The sequence below is a fragment of the Podarcis muralis genome, chromosome 9 (genome assembly GCF_964188315.1).
Source record: "Podarcis muralis chromosome 9, rPodMur119.hap1.1, whole genome shotgun sequence".
NCBI lineage: Eukaryota > Metazoa > Chordata > Lepidosauria > Squamata > Lacertidae > Podarcis > Podarcis muralis.
Genome location: NC_135663.1, coordinates 40,783,713 through 40,795,809, shown reverse-complemented (window position 1 = coordinate 40,795,809; position 12,097 = coordinate 40,783,713). Strand labels below are relative to the sequence as shown.

Below are 12,097 nucleotides of genomic sequence, written 5' to 3'. Positions count from 1 at the left end.
TGGGGGACATGAGATATGATGTTTTGCGGAAGTCTTGGGTGGAGTGTGATTTCAAGGGGAAAACAACTGGCAGGGTGAAGTTAAGCTCTGCCACACCTACTGGTTCTCCATACCAACCTCCAGCAACTGTTTTTTTCCTTTTTCAGAAGCATCCACCTTGCCAGGTGGATCAATGCCTACTGAATAAAGTTGCCTGCCCCTGCTGATTTAACTATCAACCTTTATCCAGATAAGAAAGTGAAAACAAAATTTAAATCATGTAGCAAGTGGAGTCTCTTTACAACAGAAAATACCACAAAAGTCTGCCTCATCATTCAAGGCACAACCACCTTTCTGTGATAGGGACGCAGGTGGCGCTGTGGGTTAAACCACAGAGCCTAATGCTTGCCAATCAGAAGGTCGGTGGTTCAAATCCCCACGATGGGTGAGCTCCCATTGCTCGGTCACAGCTCCTGTCAACCCAGCAGTTCGAAAGCACGTCAAAGTGCAAGTAGATAAATAGGTACCGCTCCGGCGGAAAGGTAAACGGCGTTTCCGTGCGCTGCTCTGGTTCGCCAGAAGCGACTTAGTTCTGCTGGCCACATGACCCGGAAGCTGTATGCCGGCTCCCTTGGCCAATAAAGCGAGATGAGCGCCGCAACCCCAGAGTCGTCCACAACTGGACCTAATGGTCAGGGGTCCCTTTACCTTTACCTTTCTGTGACTATATAATGAGATGAAGTTGGAATACGTTAGATTGCTGCTTCTTGGGACATCATTATATTACAGTGAGCCTAGAGAAAGTCAGCAGATGAAAAGAAAGATAGAAAGGGAGACACAACAAAACTGCTGATTCCATTTAACATTTATTTAACACTAAAATTATGTGTACCACTTTTCAGTAATGAAGATGGGACTACACCCGGGTGTACTCCCTACTTTTATTAGTTCTGTACAGAAGCCTCAATGTCAAGTCCAAAGTCTGATCAACATATTCAAATGTAATCTTGATAAACAGTGGCTTGTATGCTGTTCCGGAGGAACGAATGTGCAAAATCTGTGTACAGGTCTTGAATTTAATATGTGTCTACAAGGTTCTGGAAAAGTTAACATAGTCCAAACTAGTGTTATATATATAAAAAAAATTCAAGCACTTAACAGCTACAAATAATAATTCTAAAAATAAAATAAAAAAATTCAAAATAAAAAATTGTACTGTCATTTTCAGTGAAGCATGTACTGTATACCAATCTTCACTGTACTACAGAATGAATGGATCAGGATTTCTGATGCCTGGACTCTTAACCAGCCCATGTCAACCTGTTGCTGATGGGAGTTGTAGTCCAAAACACCTACACTGCACCAGGTTAGCACAGACTACTCTAAGCTAATAGTTGGTCAATTCCAAATAAAGGTTAAGGCAGGGAAGGGAAACCTGTGGCCTTCCAGACATTACTGGACATCATCAGCCTCAGCCAGCATGGCCAACAGTTAGGCATAATGGGATATACAGTTCAGCAATACCAGGAGGCCCCCAGGTTCCCCATCCCTAGCTAAAGGCGATAGTTTGTACAAGTAGGATAAGCAACCACTTGCCAGTATTCAGGGTCTGTCCCCATGTGGACTTATCTGGAGGTAGTATCTTTTTAACACATTGTACCAGCCATCAAATGTGACCTTCTAGTTCAACATGCCCAAGGAGTCCAAGGGCTTGCTTGTATTTATGGGTCTTCAGTTTTGTCCACCCACCCAACCTCGCCATGACAAAGCAAGGAAGGAGTTTCAAAAGCAGCTTGTGACATGGCATGGTGGTGTGCTTGCTTTAAATATCTAAAGGGCTGTCACACGAAAGATGCAGGCTAGGATCCAAACTAATGGCTTCAAGTTACAAGAAGGAGATTCCGATTATACATCAGGAAGAACTCTGTGACAGTAAGAGCTGTTTGACAGTGGAGCAGACTTCTATGAGATGTGATGGACTCTCCTTCCTTGGAGGTTGGATGGCCAGTGTTCATGTATGATTTACTTGAGATTCCTGCATTGCAAGGGGTTGGACTAGATGACTCTTGGGGTCCCTTCCAACACTATGATTCTATCAAAGGGGGTGGGATACAAAATATCACCCGGCTTGCCCCCCATCTTTAAGCTGATCTAAATCAGTTCTTTGGATCTTTGCCATTGTTAATAAAACTTACATTAAAGCGCATTCAGGGGGAGACTCCAGCTTCTACCTTGTCTCATGAAGTTTTAACTCCCAATGGATGTGCAATCACTGGAACTTCAAATTGCTCGTCTTGTCTGATTACCTTCCTTTCAATTGCCTCTTCCTGACCAACTGGGAAACCAATTCAAGAGTATGGAATGGCTCAACAGCATCTGGAGAAATCCAGAGTGGTTCTTCATTAGTTGTACAATGTATCATTTATCTTGCTGCACGTTGACTTAAAATACATACTACACCATTTACTGAATATACATACCCAACTGGTTGCACACTGAACACACTTTGAACCACTGATGCAACATTTTGAAGCTAAGCCTTTTCCAACCTGGTTCTTTCCAGATGTTTTGGATAAAAAAAACCCATCCTCCCTGATCCATTTACCATGGAACTATGCTGGCTAAGGCCGATGAGAGCTGTAGTTCAAAACATCTGGAGGGAACCAGGTTGGGGAAGGCTGGGACACAACACATGTTTTGTTTTTAAATCCAAATAGCAATTTGGAAGCCTCCAATGAAAGCAGTGCTAATCTAGAAGCTAAGTTTCAGTAACCATGAAAGATGAAAGAAGCAAACAAGACTGAGCAAGCATTAAAAATCATGTGTTTCTGAGTTCCTAGTATAATTAGACCTCCTGCAGACTGTGGCAATAACAATTCCTGGATCCCATAAAGTAGCATCTATCTGCAAACAAATAGCAATGATTTAATGGTAGCAAACTCTATATTACAGTGCTGCTGGAGCTACTGCTGTACCAGAAAGCAGTGAAGGACATGCATTTTGGGGGGGAGGGGAACAGTGGTTATCTCTCAGAAAGATATTCCAAAATTTATTGCTTAATTATATTAACAGGAAATAAATAGGCTCTTCATCCAATGCACTAGACAGGAAATACCAGTCACTTTCAAAGCAACAAATCTGGCATTACTCAGAACATTTCCTTATCTGTGCATAGGCGTTAGCTGAACATTTTAACTGATAATTGCCACCAAAACTTTTCGGTGGTTTCTTGATTTTTGAATGAAGCACGTGCTTCTGGGTTGATATGTGTTTGACGTTGTTTGAAAACTGAATGAGGCCAAAGATTTGTTATTCTATCAAAGATTTTAAATCTGGAACATTTTTAATCTGGAAGTCCAACAGCATCTGCCCATACGCCTTGCCCTGTGAAAGCAAATAAATAAATATCACTTTATGCAGCAACAAAGGTAATTTCTTATTCAAACAAGGGGGGACCCCAAATTTGTCTCCCTAGTGACCCTCCCCCTTTTGAACAGCAACTCCCTTCCTCATGCTGCAAACTATTTCAGTTTGGCACTTTCTATTCAATTACCTCATGGCCCCAAACCTGTGTGATTTCTGCCTGAGAATGTATGTGCAGGATTGCACCATATGAGTCTCTATAGAAAGGGAAGCCAAGATACAAGAGAACATGAGGCTGTCCCCAGAAGCTGTTTGCAGAGGCCAACACAGAAATGGGGTAGAACATGACAAGTCACAGGGTAACTCTCTGAACTCCAGGGGTGGAATTCAACTAAGTATTCCTCAGAACAGACCCATTGAAATCAACAGTCCTAGCTTACTAATTTCAGCAGCTCTACTGTGAGTAAAACTTAGTTGAATACCATCTTAGAGCTAGAATTGGTAACTTCAGGACATTAACATCTCAGCAGGTAATGGCTGGTTAATCTATCACAGTTTGTTAAAAGGAATGTAAGGGGCGGGGAGAAAACAAATTGCTTGAGTTCTGTGTCTTGTGCCACCTTAAAGCCTAAGGCTGCAATCCTATATCCACTAATTTGGTAGTAAGCCACATTAAAGGGCTTACTTCTTAGTAGACATATATAGGTTTGCACTGTAACAGACGTATTGTGGTATACATTTAATGAACCCCGCCTCCCCATCCCATTTACAATAAAGAGGGCTCTAATCCAGGAATGTTTATGCCACAATACATCTATCAATCTTGTAAGGGGCAAAAGACCCTTTTAATTTGCTGCAACAGGCCAACTCAGTAACCCCTTGGGAAAAAGACACCTACTTGTGGGTCACTTCTCAGAGATGCAGTGCCACCGCCACCCAGGGCATTTTTCAAAACGAAGTTCAATCCATGTATTCCTGGCATTTCATATCTGGAAAAATAAAATATAGCTGTTTGCCTCACCAGCTTGCAATTTCATCAAAGTCCTTAAGAAATCACACTGGGACTGATCATGGATTACAAAACTTGGATTTAGAAACTAAACACATGAGTAAGTGAAATGATGCACATTTAAGGAAGATGACTTCAAGGAGCTGACCTATTTTAACAAGTGTGTGCATAAGGCAGAGCATTTCATTTTATTGCTATGTTTATAAAACTAGCAGACTACAACAGTCTGGAAAGTTTATTTCCAATACAACAGTCTAAAAAGTTTATTTCCAATGTAAAAGCTAACATAATGTTTAGTATCCAAACTTCCTGAAATTCTTTGGCAAGTGATGACTGTTTGCTAGTCATACCCCAATTCTGGAGGGTTTCTTCCTCCTTCTCATGGACTTCTCATGGACCAACATGACTGCACTTTTTTAGCTGCCTTAGGGAATATAGAAGGAAGCCATTCATGGCAGAAGCATCCATAAGAAGCTGCATTCCTACCACCTGAAGAGGAACTTTGCATTTTGAAGGTTACATCCAGTCCTACCACTAGGTTTACCACACAATTTGGTATAACTGATCTCCAGATTTGCTAACATACAGAATGCCATGCTTTTCTTTATTTCAGCTCTCTGACTAATCAGGAACCCAGGGTTAAGCCACTGAAGGCATGGGGGCAGATCTGGGTTACTGTTGGACATTGTAATTTTTAAAAATGGGTTTCAGGCCTTGTTTCTTTATCCCAGCATGAATAATAAATAATATTATTTAATACCTGTAGCTCCTAACAGAGACTGATCAGAGACACTCTGTAATCTCCATCGTGAAACTGAGCCAAAAGCGAGCAAAGAAACTAGTGTGAATTTTACCTTGTATAGTAGGTTAGTTTCTTTACAAATACCTCTCTATCCTCCATCAAGCAAGGAAGAAGCATTACCAGAATTCAAGGCTAGGCAAAACCAATCAAGTAGCACACAAAGCAGGGCTGGTGGGGTGTGTGGCTTGGGGAGAGCCCTGATGGCCATATTTGGCCTGTCTGGCCAAAATCCAGCATACTGCTGTTGTTGTTGTTGTTGTTGTTGTTGTTGTTGTTGTTGTTGTTGTTGTTGTTGTTGTTCCTCCTCCTCTCCCCTTGTCGTCACTATTTTGTGACAACTTGGTTGGTACCAATACAATTCTGTACGTTTTTTAATGGAGCAAACTTTGCTTTTCTACATGTTCTTCTCTCTCTCTCTCTCTCTCTCTCTCTCTCTCTCTCTCTCTCTCTATATATATATATATATATAATGAACTGTTATATCTGGGTGAAAATATCAATTCCAAACACATGTTAAGATGAAATGTGAGTGGAGTTTTGCCTGTCGAATGCAACTTTCCTACCTTCCCCATCTTGCTTGGGGCAGCCCCCTGAACCACCTAAAACCAGTGCTGAGGATCAGCTCCATGTATGAAGCAAAGTTTAGAGAAGTCTTCCCTCCAAAGAGCAGTTCCACTCTAGCTAGCAGGCTGCTCCCAAGCTTGACTAAGATGGGATGCAAGTCATGACTGAAATGGGGCTCCTCTCATTTAAATGTGCTTTCAGACTTGGTGCCACTTATATAATAATAATTTATTATTGATACCCTGCTCATCTGGCTGGGTTTCCCCAGCCACTCTGGGCGGCTCCCAACCGCATATTAAAAACATAATACAGCATTAAACATTAAAAACTTCCCTAAATAGGGCTGCCTTCAGATGTCTTTTAAAAGTCAGATAGGTGTTTATTTCCTTGACATCTGATGAGAGGGCGTTCCACAGGGCGGGCGCCACTACCGAGAAGGCCCTCTGCCTGGCTTCCTGCAACCTCACTTCTCACAGCGAGGGAACTGCCAGAAGGCCCTCGGCGCTGGACCTCAGCATCCGGGCTGAACGATGGGGTTGGAGATGCTCCTTCAGGGATACAGGACCGAGGTCGTTTAGGCCTTTAAAGGTCAGCACCAACACTCGGAATTGTGCTCATAAATATACTGGGAGTCAATGCAGATCTATCAGGACTGGTGTTATATGGTCTTGGCAGCCACTCCCAGTCACCAGCCTAGCTGCCGCATTCTGGATTAATTGCATTTTCCGAGTCACCTTCAAAGGTAGCCCCACATAGTAGTCCAAGGCAGTAGTCCAAGTGGGAGATAACTAGAGCATGCACCACTCTGGCAAGACAGTCTGCGGGCAGGTAGGGTCTTAGCCTGCGTACCAGGTGGAGCTGGTAGGCAGCTGCCCTGGACACAGAATTGACCTGCGCCTCCATGGACAGCTGTGAGTCCAAAATGACTCCCAGGCTGCGCACCTGGTCCTTCAGGGGCACAGTTACCCCATTCAGGACCAGGGATTCCTCCACACCAGCCCACCCCGTCCCCAAAGAACAGTACTTCTGTCCCATCAGGATTCACCCTCAATCCATTAGCCACCATCCATCCTCCAACCACCTCCAGACACTCACACAGGACCTTCACTTCCCTCACTGGTTCTGATTAAAAGAGAGGTAGAGCTTCACTAACACTCTCAGTTAGGGTGTGATTAAGCTGCCTGGGGCAGGTGGAATGACGCTGACTCTGTATGAGGGGCTGCAATGAGCTTCCACAAACAATTCGCTAATCATCAAAATACATGCAGAAGATGTGTATTGTACTGTTCTCTGGGAGTTCTGGGAAGATGACAATGTGTTGCTGTAAATCTGGGAGGTTAGTCTGGATGCCGCCTGAAGGATCCCCAGGTTGTGAGGCTGACATCTGGTAAGCAGATAGCTATGCTTTAGCAATCCTGCTAGATCCCATTACCTTGATGGCTCTGGCAGAGGGGTTGGTACACACCTACTTTTGCCAAAGAGGTGTCTCTGAATGGAAGGGGAGAAGTTTTTGGAATCAGGGCTCAGCTCCCCCCCCCCCCTTGTTGGAGGTGATGCCAGTAAGGTACCGTATTTTTTGCTCTATAAGACACACTTTTTCCCTCTTAAAAATTAAGCTGAAATGTGTGTGTGTCTTATGGAGCAAATGCAGGCTGCGTGGCTATCCCAGAAGCCAGAACAGTGAGAGAGATCGTGCACAGCATTCCCTCTCGCTGTTCTAGCTTCTGGCTTAGCCACGTGAAGCCTCTTCAGGGCACTGGGAGCCTTCATTCCACTGCCCTGAGGAGGCTTCGCACGGCTATCCCTGGCTTTTGCGGGAGGTGGGGGAAGGGACAGAGGGCAGCCCCTCAGTCCCTTGCCCCACCTCCCAGAAAAGCCCGCAAGAGCCGCGCTCCACGCGGCTCGTGAAAGGGAGCGCTGAGCAGAGCCTGGGATGCATACAGACTCTGCTCAGCGCTCCCTTTAAAGAATTTTTTTTTCTTGTATTCCCCCTCTAAAAACTAGGTGTATCTTATGGTCAGGTGCGTCTTATGGTGCAAAAAATACGGTATGTGTCTGTGAAAGGGAGCAACAGCATGGCAGTCTTCTGTTGGAGCTGGAAACACACAGGGATTTGTGTTCTTTGAGAATTCAGAGTGGCTTTGGTGTTCCCCCACTAAAAAAAATACCAAATGGGGGAACAAGATCTGTTGGGGGGTGTTAAATAAAAATAAGCTATATATAATTTTTAATGTAAAAGATAAAATAACTAGCTAGCTATATACGAGTATTATCAAGTTAACTCTCATTTAAGTTCTATTTTAACTGGGCAATTCTAGGCAATCTCTGCTCAGAAGTATGGACCACTGGAGTTCATTATGCTTACTCCCAGGTAAGTGAGTACAGAATTGCAGCGTTAAATCTTTCTGTCTGAAGTCCTCAATGGCACAAAAACAGAAAGTTAAATTTTGTAATGATTTCTACAGAAATAGTACTAAACAATTGTACTCATCTGAAGTCCTCACTGGAACAGAAACAGGAAGTTACATTTTGTAGTAATTTCTACAGAAATGGCATCATAACAATTGTGCTCATTTGTCAGATAGTATACAAAAGAGAAATAGTGCTATTAAAATGCAAGAATATGGTTTTCCTTCTCAAATTGCTATTCAAAATTATGTGTCATTTTCTTTTCAATGGAAAGCTTGTTTGCTTTTGTTCCCATAGGCAAACAAATTTTGCCAGCCCAGTAAGAAGCCTTCAGATCTTAAAAGCATGTGAGTATAATTCCTTCTAATCCTCCTCAAGGGCAACACAAAAGTGTTCTTTCTTCTCACTGGTCACTTTTCACCCTGTGTTCACATTATTCTGTTATCACATCCTTAAAAATACACAGCAAACTAAATGCCTATGATTTGATTAATCAAAGAAATTTGATTAAGCCAAAAACTTCAATAGTGGCCTGAGCACACGTTTTCACGAAGCAAATATCTGTTCACAATGCAAAAATGGCACAGTTAGCTCATGGTCCATAGCATTGCTCGGTGAATAAGATAACTATTCTCTAGCCTTCAGAGAACACAAGTGCTATGAACTTAACCTTTGCAGAAGACCGCATAATCATGAAGATTTTAAGGTTGATAAAGAAATGTTGTTCTTCAGTTTGCCCCCGAAAAAAAAAATTGCGACAGAACAATTGAATCATTTCTTGGAAATCCCACAGCAAATGTCACAAGCTGGAAGGCCTTAATTAAAAGCCTTCCTAAGTTCCCTAGCAGTTCGAAAGCACGTCAAAGTGCAAGTAGAGAAACAGGTACCGCTCCAGCAGGAAGGTAAACGGCGTTTCTGTGTGCTGCTCTGGTTTTGCCAGAAGCGGCTTAGTCATGCTGGCCACATGACCTGGAAAAACTGTCTGCGGACAAATGTCGGCTCCCTCGGCCAGTAAAGCGAGATGAGCACCGCAACCCCAGAGTCGTCTGCAACTGGACTTAACTGTCAGGGATCCTTTACTTTTACCTTTAAGTTAAGATTAGAGGACATTCCAGAGTCATTTCTCATCTTGCTTCCACTGTAAACAGCATTGTAACAACCATTTGAAGGACAATGACTTGGGAGTTTGGAAACAAAAATATTTAGGGTGGAATTCCAAGGCGATTATTCCATCAGTACAAGCATATATGTCTGCCAGACAGAATGACCTCCCCTCTTCTCATCCTGCCAGCTGTTCTGGGGATTCTCTCGACCACCCCCTAAACACGTTTGGGGAGGGTGCAGGGGTGCATAGTGGGAGAGAGGGGAAAGTCCCATTGTGCTAGTGCAACTTGTCTTCCGTTAGTACAATTTAGTTTAATCCAGGTCCTTAGCATCTAATTTAAATACAGTGGTACCTCGCAAGACGAATGCCTCGCAAGACAAAAAACTCGCTAGACGAAAGGGTTTTTTGTTTTTTGAGCTGCTTCGCAAGACGATTTTCCCTATGGGCTTGCTTCGCAAGACGGAAACGTCTTGCAAGTTTGTTTCCTTTTTCTTAACACCGTTAATACAGTTGCGACTTGACTTCGAGGAGCAACTCATAGAACGCGGTGTGGTAGCCTTTTTTGAGGTTTTTAAAGACTTTGGTGATTTTTGAAGCTTTTCCAAAACTTTCCCGACACTGTGCTTCGCAAGACGAAAAAAATCGCAAGACGACAAAACTCGCGGAACGAATTAATTTCGTCTTGCGAGGCACCACTGTATCAGTAAATAATAACTTATTTCTACAGGATCTTGAGGCATCACAATGGAAAACTTTGGTAGAATTTCTGTTACCTTATGGCCATTTACTCGCTGTGAATTATTGTTGTTTCCATTCCTAGTAAGAGGCTGGGTGGTTTTATATTTAACATCATAAATTATCTGATTTATGATGAGCCAAAGGAACAGAGATTGTTATCAATTCCTCTCTGAACTCAAGTAAGAAGTCACATTCTGCATACGTACAGGATTTGGTTCAACACAGAAATGAGCCCAAGGCAAGGGACAGATGCATCATTTATGCCAGCAGTATTAACAGAGTAGACACTGTAAAACTGAACTACCAGCACGACTAGTCCTATTACTATGATGATGAAACATTTGTTAGGTGTCATAGTGTGCTAGGTGCTGTGACAAGAAATCTTATAATTTAATTAAGATGGAAAGGTAAAGAGAAAGACCAGGGTTTAGATGAATGATCTTGCTCGCTGGTTTGATCATGTGTCTCCTCCCTATCATTCTTGTCACTGTCCTCCAGATACATTATATACCAATGTTGCAGTGCTCCTGTTCATGGCTGTCAAGTCCCCTCTCTGGTCTGTTTCCTCCCATATCCATGCAGAAGATTTCCCCCATTCTGCTAAATAGCACTAGAGGACTGTTGGCCCCCAAACCATATAGCTGGAGGCAGGGGATGGGAGAGGCATCTCCTCAACTTCAATTCCTATCCCTCTTTTGGGATACTTACAATGAGCTGTCAAAGGCTTGAGTGGCCCAATTCACACTTTTTCCACTGCCCTCCATTTTCCTTTCCTTTCCCTTTTTCCAGGATGGTGTTTGCTTTTAAATGACACAAATACTCTTTGTCTCAAACTGTTGTCAGACATACACTTGATCCTATCTTGGTTTATTAAGCCAAGATGTAAACAAACCTTTTGGCCATTCCCACAGCCTCTTCTCAACTAGAGTAAACAAACCAGGAAGTTCTCTATTAACGATAGGTTTCCATTTCATCTGAACCAGGAAACTTTATTTCACTGCTTTGGAGCAAACCAAGATATTAAGTCAACTTCAGGCATGCCTTAATATCTCAACCTCTTCCATACTTTCCCTGTTCAAATGAGGCAGCTCAGTGGAGCCCCAAAATCCATTTTTCTACTTGTGATATTGAATCAACCCTTCAGTGGGAACATTTATGTGTGTCCAATGTTCTCCGCTGGACTTTTGACTAGAATAACATTTGAAGCCTATTTCAAATGTGAATATTTTCTAGTAATCTAAGAATATGACAAAACAGTTTCTTCAAGCCACACAGCATGAATATCTTAATCTGAAAAAGCACATACCTTGTGACCGAGCTCTCTTCAGACTGTTCCTTCTCTAAAAGATGTTGGAAATACCCTTCTATAGTCTGAGCAGTTAGTGCTTTCTTGAGGTATGGATAGTACAGTGGATGTCGCGCTACTACACCTGTTGTTGCATACAAGAAGAACACAACTGTTATGACCTCAGAGTCTAGCCTCCAGCAACACTAGGAGTCAGAGGCTGCAGTCTTCAGCTAAGGGGACAGACCAGGTGCAGGGCTCTGAGTGTGCTGTTGGACAGCAGGAGACAACTGAGCCTGCAGAACATAAGCCCCACCCCCAAAGAATCTCCCATATCTCAATGGGCAGAGCGGGGACTCTTAAAAGTAACTTTCCCCAGAGCCATCCAATGCCTCCCTCACTAGTCCAGCGGCACAAGGAGACACCAAGATGGAGGCTATGGAACAGGAAGTGCACATATTCAGGCCAGAGGGTTGGTCCTTTATGGTCCTGAAGTTATCTACAAGGGGTGTGCTTGATTTAAAAGGCTTGGTCTGTTCTCAATCTTTGTCAGAGCAAGTGGCTCACTTGATGCTATCCATGGTTCTGTAACCTTTGACCTGCCTTCTCCATGAGATCCAGTACAGTTGTACCTTCGTTTTCAAACAGAATGCGTTCTGGAAGTCCATTCGACTTCCGAAACGTTTGGAAACCAAGGTGCAGCTTCCGAGTGGCTCACGATTACGCAGGCGTGCCGGAAACAATAGCGTAAGCCACATCAGACATTCAGCTTCCAAAAGAACGTTTGAAAACTGGAACACTCACTTCCAGGTTTCGATCGTTCAGGAGCCAAAATGTACGAGT

At 43.1% G+C, this 12,097-nt stretch overlaps 1 protein-coding gene across 1 annotated transcript in view; it reads right to left on the bottom strand.

The window, feature by feature from the left end:
* Positions 1-826: 826 nt before the first annotated feature.
* LOC114604738 (uncharacterized) overlaps positions 827-12,097 on the bottom strand; it is a 45,431-nt gene continuing 34,160 nt past the window's right edge. The window contains exons 18-20 of the mRNA XM_028745182.2: positions 11,276-11,399; positions 4,241-4,331; positions 827-3,363 (exon numbers count right to left, since the gene is read on the bottom strand). Of these exons, the coding sequence (XP_028601015.2) occupies positions 3,289-3,363; positions 4,241-4,331; positions 11,276-11,399 (290 nt within the window). The 3' untranslated portion in view covers positions 827-3,288. The remainder of the gene's footprint in view (positions 3,364-4,240; positions 4,332-11,275; positions 11,400-12,097) is intronic.